The sequence below is a fragment of the Stigmatopora argus genome, chromosome 6 (genome assembly GCF_051989625.1).
Source record: "Stigmatopora argus isolate UIUO_Sarg chromosome 6, RoL_Sarg_1.0, whole genome shotgun sequence".
In the NCBI taxonomy this organism is placed as follows: domain Eukaryota; kingdom Metazoa; phylum Chordata; class Actinopteri; order Syngnathiformes; family Syngnathidae; genus Stigmatopora; species Stigmatopora argus.
In genome coordinates this window covers 7,560,231-7,578,773 of record NC_135392.1, presented here as the reverse complement: position 1 = coordinate 7,578,773, position 18,543 = coordinate 7,560,231, and the positions used below count along the sequence as shown (strand labels likewise).

At 39.6% G+C, this 18,543-nt stretch overlaps 2 protein-coding genes across 5 annotated transcripts; both read right to left on the bottom strand.

The window, feature by feature from the left end:
• Positions 1-73: 73 nt before the first annotated feature.
• Positions 74-4,945, bottom strand: LOC144075764 (uncharacterized). Of its 4 annotated transcripts, none has more exons than XM_077603127.1 (4): positions 4,804-4,945; positions 3,658-4,140; positions 3,374-3,584; positions 74-640 (listed from the first exon to the last, which is right to left on the bottom strand). In XM_077603127.1, exons 2-3 carry the CDS (start codon positions 4,120-4,122, stop codon positions 3,408-3,410), a joined length of 642 nt encoding a protein of 213 aa, XP_077459253.1. In that variant the 5' UTR covers positions 4,123-4,140; positions 4,804-4,945; the 3' UTR covers positions 74-640; positions 3,374-3,407. The 4 variants fall into 4 exon arrangements, with proteins under 4 accessions (XP_077459253.1, XP_077459254.1, XP_077459255.1 ...); XM_077603128.1 differs by having other exon boundaries at positions 74-562; XM_077603129.1 differs by having other exon boundaries at positions 74-3,584; positions 3,658-3,941; positions 4,011-4,140.
• Positions 4,946-11,068: 6,123 nt separating this feature from the next.
• nr4a1 (nuclear receptor subfamily 4, group A, member 1) lies at positions 11,069-18,018 on the bottom strand. Its single transcript, XM_077602957.1, has 7 exons — positions 17,873-18,018; positions 14,762-15,555; positions 13,711-13,840; positions 13,293-13,456; positions 12,587-12,789; positions 12,341-12,519; positions 11,069-12,265 (listed from the first exon to the last, which is right to left on the bottom strand). Exons 2-7 carry the CDS (start codon positions 15,551-15,553, stop codon positions 12,003-12,005), a joined length of 1,731 nt encoding a protein of 576 aa, XP_077459083.1. The 5' UTR covers positions 15,554-15,555; positions 17,873-18,018; the 3' UTR covers positions 11,069-12,002.
• Between the last annotated feature and the right edge of the window lie 525 nt (positions 18,019-18,543).

Genomic DNA, 18,543 nt, shown 5'->3' with positions numbered 1-18,543 from the left:
CATGAGTGAAGATTTGCATGAAAAGAAATGAATACCACTTATTTTTCTTTTTGCATTCTTTTACTACTACTTTGTTTGTTATAAATAATACATTTTGTTAATATAATTCTTTGTAAACCATCTATGTACAACGTAATTAACAAAAAAAACATTGGCTTATTTAATTCCATTCGATAAAATAATGATAATGAATATGGATTATTTTGAAATATACTACCACATTTATTTCTTTTTTTTAACCTCATCAACAGATCCAAAATCCATGAGGAAAAGAAATTTACTCATCACTGCTTAAGACTGAAATTTGAACATCATGCCATGACACATAAAATCTGGGTTGTGCATTCAGTCCATCTGCTTGTCATGATAGTTTATGACTTTGCTACGGATCATTTATTTTGTTACATTGAAAAAAAATGTTATTGTACTGCCTAAGGCAGGTGTGTTGAAGTTCAATGCACAAATACTGTACTTCTGTCTGTTGTGCCAAAGTTGCTGCAGGGGCTACGTCAACAGCCAGCGACACCCCTGCTGTCATCATGTTGCTTGTGCTGACGCTCTCCTGTAAGTTGTGACTCACAGTCATGCTACCAGGACTTTACACGCGCCCTGCACATGAAAACACCCTGCAAGATACACACTAACATATGCAAGTCTTAGATATGAAATTGTTTTTTTTTACAATGACATAAAAGAAAAAAATGTGCTGTCATAAAACATTTAGTAGCCATGCTCTCATCTTTACATAACATTGCAGTTTTCTCATCAGCCAAACAAATATAATGAACTGAATTGCCATTCACTCATCTATTTTCGTGTCCTGAATAGAGTCGTGAACTTAAACGGGGCAACCCCAAGGATGGGTTGCCAGATAACTATCACGGAATGTTCGTTCGTCTGACCGTCCCAGGCAAAATTGAAAATATTATGGAGGAAAAATCAACTTTAGAGTGTTAATTAGGGCTGTAATCAGTGTCAGGGTAAGGGGTGCGGGGGTTGCTGGAGTCTATCTCAGCTGACTTCGGGCGAAAGACATACTACACCCTTAGTCAAGCATAGGGCACAACCATAAAAGATGGTCATGCCTAGCTTTCTAGTGCCCATTGACAGAATGACAGACCGATCACACAGCGACAGAAAAGAAAGCCTATGGATGACATGCAAACAGATTACATGTCGTTCTGTGTTTGACATCTCTGTTCGGGCATTTTCTAGTAGGGCGAGGCGAAGGAAGCTGAGAAAGGAAGACTAGTGAGGATCTTCTTTCATTATTAAGCATTTTCTATCACTTTTTTTGACAAATTTGTGTCAAAAATAGTGTGTGCTATCATTTTAATTTCATGGTTAATGTGTTGGCTTCACAGTTCTGGGGTCGTGGGTTTGATCCCAGGTCAGTCCTCACTGTGTGGAGTTTGCATGTTCTCCCCAGGCTTGTGGGGGCTTCATTTTCTGAACCGTTCATCCTCACAAAGGTCATGGGGGGTGCTGGAGCCCATCACAGCTAATTACGGGCACTAGGCAGGAGGGCACCCTGAATCAGTGGCCAGCCAATCGCAGGGCACGAGGAGACGGACAACCATTCCCTGCATGGTTTTTGGGATATGGGAGGAAACCTGAGTACCCAGAGAAAACCCATGCAAGCCCGGGGAAAACTTGCAAAGTCCACACAGCGAGGACCCACCTGGCCACTCGGCCGCCTGAAGATAATCAATGCAAATAAAAATATATCCATTTTATGTTGATTATGAAAGAAAGAGGAAGAATAAAGGCACACCAAGACAGTGTCATCAATCAGCTGTCAGCAGTGCTAATTAGCGCCTTCATTTTCCGAGGCTATTTTTAGCCTTGGTGTTCCCTCCTTAGCAACACAGCACTGAGCAGCTGATAGATGACAAGTGAGAGCTTGATTGCAAACACACATAGTAACCATTTGTTTTTTTGTTTTGTTTTTAATTGTGTTGCCATTTCAGTAACCTAAAGGGGCTTGTTGCTGTTTTAGACTTACATAAGGTGAATCATAAAGGCATGCTGTCAAATTCTTATTAGTCCAATACATAAGGCGAAACCATATACATATAGTACTTCAAGGAATTGATTGGCACCCAAACTGCTGTGAGGGATTATCTGTGGCGCTGCGGAAAATGATCCAATTTCACGTAATTGATCCTCAAATTATAATCATCTAATTTCTATAATTGCTGAACCATTGTTTATCAACCCCTAAGAGCGGCTTGAATTTAATTTTTGTGCATTTGTTTTGTTTTGCGCTGACCAATATTTTTGTAAAATCTCGACTCAATAAAGGTTATATGACTATAGCAATATCCCAAACTGTTGCTAAAAAAATAAGTTGAACAATTTCATACTTTCTACACTGTGAATGCTTTTATAACCAATACATGGTCTTAAACGACACACAAAATTTGGAGATTGAACAACACACGGATATTTGCTTTCTTCCACTGAAACAGAGCTATTATTAATAAAGAAATTGGTTTTTACCGTTAAAAAAAGATGATCACAATGCATATTTATATCTTCCAGTGAAGCACCAGTGTTGAGTATCAATTTTTAAAATTGGTTAAAATGACAATGCAAGTGAAAATCAAAATACGTATTGAGATGTTTTTGGAGTGTGCCATCTGTCAACAGATGTAACGTCTAATAAATAGCAGTGGGTGACAGTATCACTCTGCAAACATTTTATTCTCTCTCAATTGCGTGTATATCAGGCCCAGTAAGATGCGTAGTTTAGCTTTATGCAAACCAAGGTTACAAGTGTGAGGGGTTTTAGTTAGAGTTGAGTTTTATTTAGTTTGTCAGTTTTCCCCTCTAATTGAATTAGTTTTAATAGGTTTTTAATGGGCCATCTGATGGGGCCGTGGTTCTTCAAATGACTTTGGTGTGGACAGCCTGGGTTCAATTCCCACTCAGTGGCATCCTCCACAACCCTTGAGTGGATAAGCGGCACTGAAGATGAAGGTTTTTAATGTTGATATTCCCATCGTTATAGTTTTTGGGAGGAAATATTAGTTTTAGAGGAACCTGATGGAGTAGTGGTTCACTTGCTTGACTTCAGGGCGGGCAGGCACAGGCTCGATTCCCGCTGGTGGCGGTATGTATGGGAGTGCGAATGGTCATCTGTCTTTCTGTGCCCTACGGCTGACTGGCGACCAGTTTAGTGTGTATTCTGCCTTGGGATAGACCCCCGTAACTCTAACGAGAATGTGCGGTAAGGAAGACTGGGAGACTTTTAGGGAGATATTTTGATACACAAACTTCAATAGTGGTCAGTTTAGAATGACCCACTTGCCATGTATTGCATAAATCATGTTTGGAGGTTGAATTAAGAATAATAAAAAGGAAATCCAACCTCTTCTGGAATGCAGTCCCATTGATGCTGGTGATTAGGGAAAATGTTTGTGGAGATGTTGCAGGAACTCCCCCCTGGTGGTTGTGTGTCTCGGAAAAACGGCCTGGCAAAAGTCGCATTCGTGAGACTGCAGTGTCAAGTCGGACATCAGCCTTCCTCCCGGAAGACTCGGGAGGTCAAAGCCAAATAACTGGCTGTCTGACAGAGACATCTGAGGCAACACATTTCAATGCGTGAACAAGTTGGCGCAAAGAAATGACATCTAGCCATTATGTGGAATTTACCCTTTGTGAGTCCTTGAGGCTCCCGCCACCACTGGGGACATCACAGGAAAACGTGTTTGTTAAAGAGTCCTGCCCTAATGACATCATTTGTTGCGCTTTGCCATCAGGCGCATTCATGCTGAGCTTGGACACATCTTCGGCAAGGAGATGAGATGTGTTTTCATTTGAAGACGGTACAAGCGGGTCGGTTTGTGCTGCGGCGCTGTAAGTTCTCATTGGCTTTGGCTGGAAATGAGCTGGGAATTCTTGGGTATGCTTGGAAGTCAAGTTTCCATTAGGAATACCTATAGACAAACATTTTACTGAATCGCAAAGGATTGTGGGACAATTTTCAGGCCACTGATTTATTGAACCTTTTGCCTGCTGTAAGGTTTTCATGAGCTTATTCAACAGAGCCGCCTGCCTCAGACAAATTGATCTCAGGTGAACAAACTCTTGATAAAGTTCTCTGTATGCTGTCTCCATGTCACCTCCAGTCTGCAACTATACAAATATTTACACAGATAATTAATAGTATTTTAGTAGATATTTCAATTTGTCACTGTAGCCTAAAGGCACACTATAGGGATTTTTTGGCATATCAACATGTTCACAAAATGCAGCAAAAAAAGATCAAAACACAATGTACAATAATTTAACAATTCCTTTCCAACTGCAATCAATTTAAGGCACCACAAAGAGAAGTTATTTTTTTTCTTGTTCTTCTTTTTTGCAAATAGGCTTTTTAGGTGTTGATTCCTGCAAAAAGCTGGTATAGGTGCACCAAAAGAAAGGCTGAGGAATGCTCAAAAAGCTTCTTTTTTTTAACATTCCTCAGGTGATCAGGTTTCATCACAATGAGGTGGGTGTCAGGATTGGGTATAAATATAGCATCCTTGAAAGGCTTCAACTCCCAACCGCATAAGTGCAATTTAATGACATTTCCATAATGCCAGACCTATTAAATTGTCCATTTTTTAATAAAAACATAATAGTAAGCATAAATGAAGCATTTAAAAGTTTGCAATAATGCAGAAACGTCGTCCCGGATTTGAACTTCACTAGTGATTCTTGAATAACACAATATTTACGTATATTACTTATAGTTTACGTTTACAATGAGTAGTTAGTGTCCATTTTTTATCAAAAAATATTATGTATACTGACCTGTCACACCATAATCCGTCACTGGTCCAAGTAGTGACTTCAAAATAGCTTTTTATATCTTAAATAGGCCTCCTGCGTATGCCAAACAAGTTTGTTAAATAATTTCTTTGCATTGTGGTTCTGTATCTCACACTGATGTACCCCTGAAGCTATGAAGAAAAGAGGAAGAGGCTGAAAAAGAACAAGGAAGTGAAAAGCGTTTTGTTGAACGGGAACCTCATCCGTAAAAGTCAAGTATGGAACAGATTCTCTGACCTTCACAGGAAGCGCCATAATATGTTTTTACGTGGCATAACATTAAGTATCCGTGTCATGATTTTGGAAAGTTGTTGCCATTTTTTTGTTGCCGAGAAGCATCACAACAGTTTACAAATTATGGAATCCATATGTGTTAAAATGGGCAAAGTTCAAATTTTTGTTGTTGTTGAAGCAATATTTGTGAGGGTAGTTTTTATTATTTTACATTTGAGCAGAACTCTTACAAGTTTATGGATTGCATGAATATCTTCTTAGAAAGGGCAAAATTTAGATATTTGTTTGTCTTTTGAAGTTAAGTTAAATTCCTGCAAGGCAATTTTTCATTTTTTTTACATTCTCGAAGAATAGTGTTGCTTGTCACAAAGATCGTTTCTAACGTTTGCTATAACTTGCGCATGAGAAGATGGTGTTGTATTTAAAGACATCGATTTAAACGATCATTATCATTCCTAGAAAAAAAATGTTGTTTTTACTATGAAGTTGCACAGATAAGAGCTACAGTTGTGATAACCAATTACTTACTAGACAAAACTAGCTTTTCGCCATAAACACGAGTTGGGTTAGGTTATTACAATTTGGATGGGCATCATTGTCACACCATAAACAGGGCAAATGATTCATTCATTCATCTTCTCTATCGTTTATCCTGATGAGGGTCATTGGGTTGCTGGAGCCTATCCAAGTTTAACTATGAGTGGGCGGCAGGGAACATCCTGTGCCGGTCGCCCGCCAATCGTGGAGCACATGAAGGCAAAAAACAATTCACACTCATAATCAAATCACTGGAACTGCGTGGATTGAACCCTTTGAACTATGGGGCGGACATGCTAACCACGTATCTGCTTTTTTTTTCAAATTGTCACTGTGGCATGGTGACATTGTGACTTTATTAGGCTTGACTCATCTCGACTTGACCCACCGAGTGATTTAACTCCAATTTGACTTGTCTACAGTCATTCATGAAAGGCAGGTAAAATGTAAAAAAAAAAAAAACCTCTTACCCTCATTTCTTTATGGAAGTGTTACAAATCTACTTTAGAAGTGAATAAAATAACTAATAGATTGCCAAATATTTTTTTCAATATGGAACCTTAATCACAGGAAAATGGTGCCTGTACAAATAAAGCAATAGCATGTGCTTTAATTGTGTTGTGCTTTTTAAATTATTATTATTATCTATTTTTTTGTGGATTCATAATTTTACGTGTGGGAGAAAGATTCACTTGTAGAAGCCTCTGGTTTATTTATTAAATGAGGAACCTTGTTTTGTTCTGCTTTTCTTTCGCTTCTGAGCATCATTTCCCCGTTCTGCTCTAAAATAGTCTACGTGACCCTGTAGTTAAAACCTTGCAGATAGAAATATACTGCAGCTGAAACTACTTCTATATTACATAGATACAGTCAATGTGTGTTTTTATATCATTTTTTTTTCTTTTTATAAAGACCACTGCGCACACACTGTGACCTCAACTGGCAGCGAATGCCGTAAGCTAATGTTAACATTTTAAATAAATGTCACTGTAGTGTCCACTGTCCCTGATAGGGTTAAAAAGGTTTAATGGTTGATATAAAGATTGAACTCTTTGAATCACTCATTCTTCGAGGAGTTTTTCAAATAGGCACAAAAACCTCACCATGTTTTTTCTTCTCAGACTGCAAGGTAGTGAAGTCACATATTTAGTTCATGAATGTGAGACAGTGTCTTGTCCTTTAATAAGACGGGAGACTGCATGTGCTGCTTGAAGCTGATATTAGGTTAAATATAAACCTTGTTTAATGCAGCAACGTCCAGTGGGTGACAGACACCTTTTTCTGCCATCCAACCACTTGAGCGCCAACCTTTCTAAGTTTGCAGCCAGCATCTTGTGATTCCTCTGGTCTTGCCAGTCCACTTAACTTATATAACTCACTGTGAAAGGAAGATAGGAGGCTTCACCTAAATCACATCCTTTAAAGGGTTGTTGGGAGAAGCAGCAAATGCACCATAAAATCCCTTTAAATAATAACACAACAACAACAAACAATGAGATGAAGTGGGAAATTTCCAAGGTATTTCCAACCAAGTGTGTCCAAAATAATCAGGATTTCTGTCTTAAATTATATAATTTTCATTTATTCAAAGCCACTGACAGCGAACAATATCCAATCCGTTCTGACTGGGAGGATCGGCAGCGGACGATCCCCTCCCTCCTGATAATTATTAAAGTTTAATACATAAGGTAGATTGAGCGTGTGAAGTGATATCGATGAAGCATTATCTATGTCATTTATTATTTGATTGAAATCGGTTTTAAATCAAATCGCATGAAAATTAGTGACGAGGTGATGTCACTTCGCGCCTTAGTTCCTTCCCACGTCATAAATTATGCTTCGGGTTTTATCTTAAAAGTCCATTAAGTATTAAGGCCTCTCTTAATATCTTATATTAATATATAGAGTATATTAATATCACTTGTGTAACTCCATATGGTGCAACAGGTCACTAATGGTGTGTCCTATGTGCAAATAGCCTCACATGGCAATAAAAATCAGCATATGTGCTGTGCATATTTTTAAAAGCATGTGTAAGACATAAGCATCACTTCAGAAAAGTTCACTCAGCATAATGATAGTTGAAGAGGAGGCCATTGGGTTGCATGTTCTCACTACCCATAGTAACATAAGCCCAGGCAGCACAGATGCCAACAAATGAGCTGGTGCCAATGGATAATGTAAATTCACATGGCCGCTAGTCTGAAGACTTTTGACATAAAATATTTTGCACCGCTATTTTTAACAGCTCCTCTTGTTTCCAAGGACTTGTTTAACACGTTGTCTATTCCGACGCTACTCGGGAGCCACTCAAGAAGAACAAGAAGAAGAAAAGCATTGCTATAATCGGACAGTGAACTGCCAGTGCAGATCCTTGTCAAAGATGCATCAAATTTGTTAAGCGTCCAAGTATATTGTGTATTCTTAGGGGACTTATCTTGTATTTGTGTCATCCTTTGGAACACCGATCGTGTTTGTTGCTTTGCCCCAGCATGCATTTGTTCTGACCTTGAAACCCTCCTTTCACACACATACACTCTGCCACCCTTACGTTGCACTTGATACTTGTGTTGGGGCTCTCTGAAGTGTGTGTGTGTGTGTGTGTTTCAGTGGGGGGCTTTGCTGTGAATAACTTCTGGGCCAGCCGCAGTCATCTGCCTTCGCAACATGATCTTTCCTGTCAATCTTGTTTTATAATTGTAACATTCTCATGTTTTTTGGCTGAGGCCAAAGAAGTTTCCAACATAGTGAGAAGCGAACACGAACACCTACTGAAACAGATATCCTTTTTATCTCTTCCCGATCAGCTGTGACATTACAAAGATTTTTTTTTTTGCCAACCGGCTATCTGCACTCCATTAGGTGCACCTGCACACGTGACATTTAAAGGCCCAAGACTAGAAAAAGAGTGGGATGGAGAGCCGTGTTAGACACCCGATAGGCCAAGAAAGAGAGAAATTAGGACTTGAATTTAACATTTTTTTTATGACTACTGAGCAATTTTGATTTTGTGTAGGAATCAAAAAATGTAATCTGTCAATTTCTGATCAAGGAAAATCATTCAAGGGTGCAGAAAAATTAAAAACAAAAACAAAATTACGATTTATTCAGTCACAAAACTGAAATCTCAGAATGATGAGAGACTGAGTCGTAATTGCAAGAAAAAAAGATACGGGGCTGTATTTTGGATTTTCTTACAACGGCAACCCTTGCTGCGCTGGTTTGCAAATTTGCAGTGATTTTTTAACTTTTTATAAGTACCATAATGAAAAATCTTTGGCTCTTCAAATATGCAAAACCAAAAGATTGAGCTCTATTGATCCATACCTTGTAAAATAAAGTAAATTCATCGGCTGTAATCAACAGATAGGAGAGTCGATATGTGCCTTTCCGTATTCGCTTGCTTTAGTTAACAACAAGAAAAGGGGACACACAACAGTACAATAAAACAAAAATAAAATGCAGATTTTCTTATTGTTTCCACTTGTCAATGTGTCCCAATACACCTAAAGATAGCAATCATCAGGGTGTATAATGCATTAGTAACAGCATCGAATAACACACAATGCATGACTATCAGATTCATGGAGTTGTATCAAAGACACAACAACAACGGCCATTTAATAGGTGAGGTGCAAACAGATCCCTGGCAAACTATCTTCCACTTCAGAATTATAATTCATTTGGAAGTTTATACTTCACAAAATACGTAAATAAGCTTTTGACGGTGATTCGGGGTGTACGTGTATCACAAGGATGGGACGGGCAGTGGCGTCTGCCAAGTCAGTTATCAGCAGACTCTTTCGCTGAGCGAGGCCAGATCAAATTACAGTGGTTTCTATGGGCCCAACAATGGCCGGCTATAAATAAACTCACAGAGGGTTTTCCACACTCAATTACACACCCACGCCCCAACCTAAGGAGCGCATACAGTATGACACAAACATGCATATTAAGCAACATGCTATGGGAATTAAAGTTTTATATAAGATGTAAAATATACAAGCCTGTTCGTAGGTTTTATAGAACTGGGGATGAAATAAATGAAAAAAATCCCCAAAGAATACAAAGCAGCTTCCAAAAGTTATTTGCAGCTCAGTCCATCAATACACAACAGGTGCAACATCCTCACAAACAAACCTATTAACTTTCTTCCCATTGCAAAAAATATATATAAGCAGACAAATGAATACGTACAAATGTTCTTTTTTTTAATGTGTTTTCTGCACCATCAATGAACTGCCTATCTTTAATATATATATATATATATATATATATATATATATATATATATATATATATATATATATATATATATATATATATATACATACATATATATGAAGTAGTAGTGGTAGTGGTGGTAGTAGTAGTAGTAGTAGTTAGGAGTTTGTTATACATCAACTAGATGGAGCTGTTGGGTAATAGTTGTACTAAGTTCATTTTGTCTTCTTGGTATATATGTTTTGACCAGTTCATTTATAACTGACAATGATGTTTTTTTCAAGGTTTTACTCACCTGACAGTTTTTGGCGTCTTACTTCCGCCTACTTCAGACTGTCACTGGTGTAATTGCGATGCGTCTTAATCAGCTGATGCTCCATGGTTATAAACGAACCGGCCAAAACATAGAAGTCGTGCTAAAGGAAATTTCATACAATGATTAACTAGTATTGATCCATATATGAGGCGGATTATAAGGCTTCTAATTGAGCCCTATAGTGCGGAAAATATGGTATTTGATTTGCATCTATTGTGACCAACAGTGACCACCCAATTATTAAAAGAGAAAACACTCCCTAAATTAAAAAAAAAGATAGACATCATTGAGAAATACACATGTAGACGAAACATTCATCATCAGCTCCCACATTTTTACCTCTTATTTCCACTGTGTCTGCCAGCGCCCAAGCCCAGACGACCATATCTCGGCGTGCGGTAGGGATCAAGTGTCGGGCATATGATGAAAGCGGCACAGTGTCTTCTTCCTCTGGTCGGGAGGAAGATGCTTTATTGGCATGGCCAGCTTGACAACATTAAGTAGACTTCACAGTGGGTTTTATGTTATGAACATGAACCCTACTGAAGTTATACAAATAGAAATAGAGGACAACTGCTTTTAATCTATCTGCCCCACTGATGAAAGGGCTTCCTGTGTGAAGGTTGAAAGTTCTCCTTGGGCTTGTGTGGCTTTCCTCTGGGTACTCCTGCTTCCCCCCACATAAGCATGTTTCATTTAAAAAGATTCTTCATTCAACACAGGTGAGTTAATAATTTATTTTACATACAAGGGTTGCAAGAATAATACTATATCTAATTGTATTATTATTTTAGTAGGCTTTAAAAATTTGAAATTTTCTTTTTGAGAATGTGGCTTTAGAATAACTTGAATATTTGGACTGTCTTAAAGCTTGAAATGAAAGCGCTCGGTTGTACATTTCAAAAATTTATTATCAAATACACTCCCTGTGGGAACACTTTTGCATCGTGAAAAGCTTCTTTCTTTGTGAATGAAGAATGAATTCCTTTGTATCTCATTGGGTTGAACTTTGTTTGACATGATCTAAGCTGTACGCAGTTTCTCTTAACAAATGGGGGAAACATACAGTAAAACAGAAGAATGTGAAAGACACAAGCACACAGGTCAAAGTCAACCACACTGTAAACCACCGCTCATTGCTTGATACGCTTCGTACAACTGTACGGACTCACAGTTTTGTCAAAAGCCTTTTCAGTGATAGCTGAATTCCAATTCGTCATCATTTCATATGTGACACTAGGAATGACATTGACACTGAACCACATTACCGGAAGGGTTAAAGGTTTTGCAAAGGCACTTTTTTTAAAATGATAATTCCTCACTCATTCGTTATCATCCAAATGGTTACTATAAACAGGTGTTAATTATTTTGGCCCTTTTGTAAGCATGTCTCCTTTTAAAGATCATTTTACCTATTGCAAAATGGGCCTGTTATCAATAGGGCAGGCAAAAAGACTACTTAAGAGGTGTGTGTTCAGTTTTAGCTACCATCATTTAACACTGCATTGCCAACATGCTTTTCTGTTGCATAGCATGGCAACATTTATACATTTAGCACAGCAATAATAAGCACTAATATAACTCAGCTCTCATTGTATTATCCAAAAACATTGTATACAATATAACATGAGGACAATTTTCTCGACATCGTCATCATATCACACAGACGTGGTTCTTCGGAGTGCTTGTTGCTATGTTGCACCTTGAATGGTTCAAAGGGTTGCCAAGAGTCTGCATGCATGTTTTAAAGATAGCTGCTCTCGATGGGGTCCCCATTGTTAGGTGACACGTAAAGTGCTTTTTAGCACCAGCAAAACCACAAAAAAAATCACATAAGGTGCATCCCATCTCCTTTTGTGTTCATTTGGATTCAGAAGGGTAAAATATCCATAAAGATTTTATCCACGATAGGTGGAGGGGGGACAAGATTTTCCAGTTTTAGATAAAAGATTCGCTGCAAGCCTTGTGTGCAAAGAGTCCTCAGCTCGGGGAGTTTACACAGAAGCCGAGAGAGATAATTGGGCTGGCTTCGGCTCGTTTCCGATCTGTTTCCACTCACGTGTTCCCTTAAAGAAGAGATGAGGTTGCTTTGGAAGTCTTCAATGCGTTTAGGTTCTTTGAGCCCGTGACGATCTAAAAACAAACCATTTTTTTGCCACGTTAGCAATAAATCAGAGTTGCCTTCGACGAGAAAAGAAACCGTCGTACCCGTGATGAGGACGAGCGCCGAAAGGCACGCAAACTGGGAGATGTCCAAATTCATCCGGTGAAGGCTCTGAGAGAAATCCACGATGGAGTCGATCCAGTCCCCAAAACTACGAACGCACTGCAGTCGATGGAGCACCACTCCGTTACAGAAGATCAGCTTGCGCTCCTCTGGATTTGACCTGTGCCGATGTAAGCCATTGGAATGAAAAGATGAATCAATACAAAAGTCCATTAAATGCAGCCAACCTGTACGCCAGGCGGAGGATGAACAGCTCCACAAAGGCCGACTCAAGAAGAAGCTGCTGATCCTCTGTGCAGAAGTCGGAGAATCCCGGGATGGTGTCAGCCCAGGTTTTAATGACTTCTAAAGATCCGGTTAGAAGATCATAGAACTGTTGGATGTCACCAGCATCCTCCTTCTCTGATACATTGTCCACCGTCTCTTGATACTGGGAAGCAACAGGGCGCAGGAACTGCTTAATTTGGGGTTTTGCGAGGGAGATTCATCCATCCCAATAACTATACATCAGGGGTAGGGAACCTATGGCTCGGGAGCCACATGCGGCTCTTTTGATGAGTGCATGAGGCTCTCCGCTAACCCGTGAGCTAAAATATGGAAACAGCTGAGTCCCAAACACACCAATAGGAGCGTTACATCGGCACTGTGGCTTTGACACGACCTCTAGTGCCTTTTTAATCATATTTTTTTAAATTTGACTCTTCTCCATGCATATCGTCATTGATACTCATTGATTAGCAACGTTATCAAAAGAATTCAGTCTTTATGTACTTTAAAAGTGGTGAAATGACTAAAAACACATATATTTTCATGTATTTTTCATGTATATTTTCATGTATCTCTCTGTTAAAAAGGTTCCCGACCCCTGCATACATCATTGAAAATATACAGAACTATGTTAAAGAGGTGCTAATCTTGTGGACAGGCACCTACCTTGGAGTAGTCAAGTTTGCCAATGGTTGGGTTGGAGTCCAAGTGCGCTCGTACTAACAAGGAAATAATGTTGACATTGGGGGTAGTGGAGGAAGGCTCAGACGCCGTCTTGGGTTTGGATGGCAGGCGACCTCGGCGACCTTTCAGACTGTCTGTTCGAACAACTAGGGGAGAAAGGATGAGAGTCCTTCAAGTGGGCTCTTGTGTCTCTCATGGCTGCACTACACAGTTAGGTTGGAAAAAAAACAGCTGCTATTGCATATCCATTTCTTTCTGCAGCTGGCATTGTAAATCTCCACTAACATGGGTCTGTCATTCCGAGCTTTGGTTTCACAAGATTATCATTACAAAGCATGGTTTGGTCATCATCATGCGTCAAAGTCAATGAAAACTCAAAAGGAGGATGACGTTATATCACCTTCTTTGACCATGCCCACTGTAAGGCATTTCTGGAAACGGCAGAACTGGCATCGATTCCTCCTCCTCTTGTCTACTGGGCAGTCTTTATTGGCCAGGCAAACATACTTTGCGTTTTTCTGCACAGTTCGCTGTCAGTCGGGGGGAAAAAAACAATATGTCCATGAACAGATTGTTTATCGTGCTAAAATTACGATCGTCATAGTAGTCCTTTATCGGACAGGAAACCTTATTTGGTCACGTAAGTGTGTACTTGCAGGCCTCACATTGGGGGAGATGAACTGTGACATTTTACCGAGTCAATTAAACTAAAGATGATATAATTTTACTCGTTAAAAATGTATGATGGATTGTGTTTTTTTTTATTATCAATTTTCAAATGGTTTTCAATGTTGGGATTACCCGTTCATATTTAACATCTTAGAAAGTCATCTATCAGGTAACAATATAATGTTATTATAACACCTTGTCTTTACAACCACAGCAGGGACTTATGATATCTGCACATCACTCAATTTGGGAGGCATCAGAGTGACACTTCCACTATGAATTCAGCTTCGAGTTGGAGTGATATCAGTGCTTTAGAAAAAAAGATAATGAAGATGAAAATGATTTCGAGTGATGCTTGACCCTTTCCATTAAAACATTAATTGTTTGCTTGAATGATTAAAAGATTGTGTGTGTGACATCTGTTAGCCAATCTATGGTGGTTTTGGGTGTTTCCTGACTTTAGTTAAAGCAAAGCCACAGTATGTGGGTATTTTTAGATTCACATTTTTTAAAATGTGTTTCTGTTTGCGCAGTTTTTGGTTTGACATTCTACATATATAAATTGGTGAAGAATGGCTCACTTTCTGCTTGTTGTGAAGGGCTTAAAATTCACTATTACCACTATTGTCAATAAAAGCAAGTCGGATCACTCGTATTTTGAGCATGTAGTTTATTTACAAAAGATTTTGTATTGCATTGTGCTGGTAAAGAGTATTAAAATGTCAAATGAAATCATTTCGGTTAGTATTTTACTAAATGTGAAGTATACAAGTTATACTCACTTTGAAAAAACCTTTGCAGCCCTCACAGGTGCGGACTCCATAGTGCTGGCAGGACGCGTTGTCTCCACACACGGCACAGCGGCCCTCGCCCAAACCCGGGTTGTGGATTTTGGGCGACCCCTCCGCAAGCCTGGCACCGTGCTCCACAGACATTAGAGGGCAGTGGAGCGAAGACACTGGTTGCTGAGGGGACATGAAGAAAGACTCGTCCTGACCGAGCTGAGCATCCTGGTGGGGCACCACGGGTGAGTGCTGTTCAGGTGCGGGGCTAAAGGGGAAAAAGGAAGGCTGCTTATCCATAGGTGGGGCTGGATTGTAGGGGCTGAAAGGGGAGTCCCATATCGGTGCGCACAGTGTCTGAAAGCCTGCTGCCGGGGGGGAAGCTGCGGGGTAACCCGGACTCCCGTAATAGTCGGAGCCGCATGATGACAGCGTTTCATCAAGGCAGCTGAATGTAAATGAGCCAGGGTAACAGCCATACACTTGTAGGTCATCCAACCTGTAGGCCTGGTTCTGCATCTGGCAGTCAGAAGTCTCTGTGACTGAAGAGTGGCCGAATGAAAGTGTAGAGGTGGACGGCAAGGTGGGAATCTTGCAAGAGAAAGCATCAAATTCCCCTAGGTAGCCATTTCCAACTAAGGTGTTGATGCTGGGTAACAACGACGTAGACAGCTGCTCCTTCTGACCACCGATGTCCATCACCAGTTTGGCGCCGATGTCAGGACTGAAGATGTCGGAGCTGAAGTGGGTGTCATGGGTCAGGGGTACATGCTGTGTTTGTACACAGGGCATTGCTGGAGCACACAATAATGATATTGATTTAGCGGTCAAAATGTTGCATCTCATGAAAAACTGATGCCATATTTTCCACATTGACATCTTAGCTACCTCTGCACAGTAGGCAATAAATCACCCGGATGCAGTTCGGTGCCTGCGTGCATCAGATAGAGTGATATGCGAGGTGTCAGTATGCCTAAGGCAGGGATCGCTGTCAGCTATTTTTTGGATACTGATTAACATGAAGGGCTACCAGTTTCATTCACATGTCCTAAATAACACATGTGCTCCAAATACATTTAATTAGGAGTTATTAATGTGGCATCACTGATGAGTTTATTATGATTTTCATCTTGTTGCCTTCTGTGCCAAATTAGTCACATAGGGTTTGTTTTAACAGAAAAATGGCTGTTGTCGCTAATTTGCATATAGATGAAATTCAATAAATAATACAATAATACATATTTTATTATTATTACATATATTAGTATGTATTATCATTTATATTCTTTTATTTTGTATTTTTATTTACTTTCTCGTTGCATATACGTGAGAACACAAACAGAAGTAAACGCTTCTTAAATACTCCTTTTGGTGTCAAAGGGTTTCAAGAAACAAACTTGTACATGTAGTACTATGTATGAAGGTTTTTAGGTGTCCATATATTCATATTGACAACATTCTAAGGAAATCATCCTATCGCATCCTTAGTGAGTACTTTTTAGAGCAGTGTTTCTTGACTTTAATTAAAGTAAAAAGGGAAAAAAAACAATATTGTATTGGCTTGTTGTCGTGCCATATGTGAATTATTCCTAATGAAATGTTAGTATAACACTCACATTATTGATTTTGAACTTTTTCGAAAGGCTGCAATTGTTTCACAACCTAAAATCACATTTTCTTATCGACTCAATTGTTACCGTTATTTTGTATTTCAAATTAAAGGCATGAGATGGAGCCAGAGATGGTTTTATTTATTTTTTTGCGGGTCAGTTTCCATGTGCTACCGTCAAATGATAATAACGGTGTTGAAATATATGTTTAAAATTGTCAACTCCTTCTTTGGCGCTAATTGATTTTTTCACAATATTGACCATGTTAACCTACTGTAAGTTATTTAGAGCTCACTTTCCAATCTTGCTGTGTTTATTTATTATTTGAAAATGTACTCTACTGCTACTACAGTTTTAACAAACATTACGCTTGACACTTGACACTGGAAAGGATAGATCCAGTTTTCCTATGGGAAAATGTTTTTTAGAAACCAGATCCTGGATTGTTTGACCATTGAGACTCCACTCTATCCCTTATAGCCAGTAATTCTAAACCACTCTCTGTTTCCTTTATTATCCCCTTGAATGCCTTATTTCCTATTATGCCTTCTCCTTGGCTTCAAGGCATCTTAGCCCGCTTTAGAAAGTGTAGCCGTTGGCCCAGTGGAGCCGTCAGATACTGTCAGATATTGTGTTACTGGCTGGTCATGGTCTTCAGAACTCCTTGAGTGGAGGGCAACCCTCTTTCACATGGACTAAACCAGGGAGTGTTGCAGATTGTATTACAGGAAGGGCACTGCGCCATGTGAAATGGGAAGGGTGGCAAAGCCTGGGTATGTATCTGCATGTATGTGTGTGCGTGTGTGTGTGTGTTTCAGCGTGTGTGCACATATAAGTCTGAGGTGTGAGGTGCTTTTCAAAGGTGTCTGTTTGAAGACTGATTCTAGAATTTGTTGAAAAGTGACTTTTTGAATCGTCTTTGTGGAGGTATTTAACTCACTGGCTGCCCATGACGGTGTTAGATACCCAATCTATTTTGACGGGGATAGCTGGCAGCTATCTAAGACAGTGAAAGATGAGCATTCAGTGCCAGTCCTTTCAGCTTAAATGAATTTGACATCAGTTGTTAATAGCAGGCAATGATTTGAACACTAGGAAATAAAAGATATCAACATTAGAGTGTTAGAACTACTAGGCTTTAGAACTTTAGCAACATATTGCACTGCAAGAAGTGCATATAGGATAACAGGAATTAAAATGTCCACAATGACCTGACCTGACCAAAAACATGCATTCTAGGCTGGTTGAGCACTCTAAATTGCCCCAAAGTATGAACGTGATTATGATGGATTATCCGCCTCCTTGTGCCCAGCGATTGGCTGGCCCGAAGTCAACTGGGATCGGCCCCAGCACCACCCGCGACCCTTAAGCGATTCAAATGAATGAAACAATGACCTCATCTGCTTGTTGCCCTTGATGAATTGTCTTTTTTAAATGTACAATACTGATTAAAACACAAGCAGGATGATTAAAAGTACTAACATATGAATTAAACACTGACCTGAGTCCTGTAAATATCCCAATTGTGAAGTTGTTCCTGTATTCCAAAGTAGTGAAGTAGGCCCCCTTTGCAGCACACGCCCACTCAGTCAAGTCAAACCCACGCGCGCACTTACACGTAGACGCGCATCAGTTGAGAAGCACGCGTGTCTCTCCATGGGCTCGTTGTTTTATCACGCTGAGGAGACCACAAGGCGGGACCCTGCCTAAAACAGTGGAAGGAGAGGAGGGCGACTTTCCGACGCTCTGCCAATCACGCCGTGGCATCCACAGACGTCATTTGAGTGACGCATTCATGGGATTCCACTGACGCAAACGCCCATGCGCTGCGCGCTCCAAATAGAAACCATTAGCTTGCTGCTCACGTGGGACTATTATTGGACATGAAAATTGCAAAAGAATAGGCGATGTGCTACTAGGACATTATTTTACTAATGATGTAGATTTTTCAATGTTTCCAGACACGGAAATTCTTCTTTGCTGCCACATACTTTTTCAACTTGATATCATATTTCCATCTTAACTTTCATGATTTATGAATGAAATATCCAATCAAACTAAGATATACTTAAATGAATTTAAATTTGATGAATCATAGCCTTATTCGGCCTCACAGCTCTTGGATCCTGGGTTCAAATCTAGGTCACGTCCACGACTGTGTGGAGTTTGGAT

Bases quoted from the DNA above. Each gene is read 5' to 3' on its own strand.
- LOC144075764 (XM_077603125.1), bottom strand. From the start codon at position 4,122: ATGGAGACAGCATACAGAGAACTTTATCAAGAGTTTGTTCACCTGAGA. The intron at 3,585-3,657 runs GTAAATTCCACA...GTGTTGCCTCAG, and splicing joins GCCTCAAGGACTCACAAAGG to ATGTCTCTGTCAGACAGCCA.
- nr4a1 (XM_077602957.1), bottom strand. From the start codon at position 15,553: ATGCCCTGTGTACAAACACAGCATGTACCCCTGACCCATGACACCCAC. The intron at 13,457-13,710 runs GTGATATAACGT...TTTCTCCCCTAG, and splicing joins AGTGGGCATGGTCAAAGAAG to TTGTTCGAACAGACAGTCTG. The intron at 12,520-12,586 runs GTTGGCTGCATT...ACATCGGCACAG, and splicing joins ATCCTCCGCCTGGCGTACAG to GTCAAATCCAGAGGAGCGCA.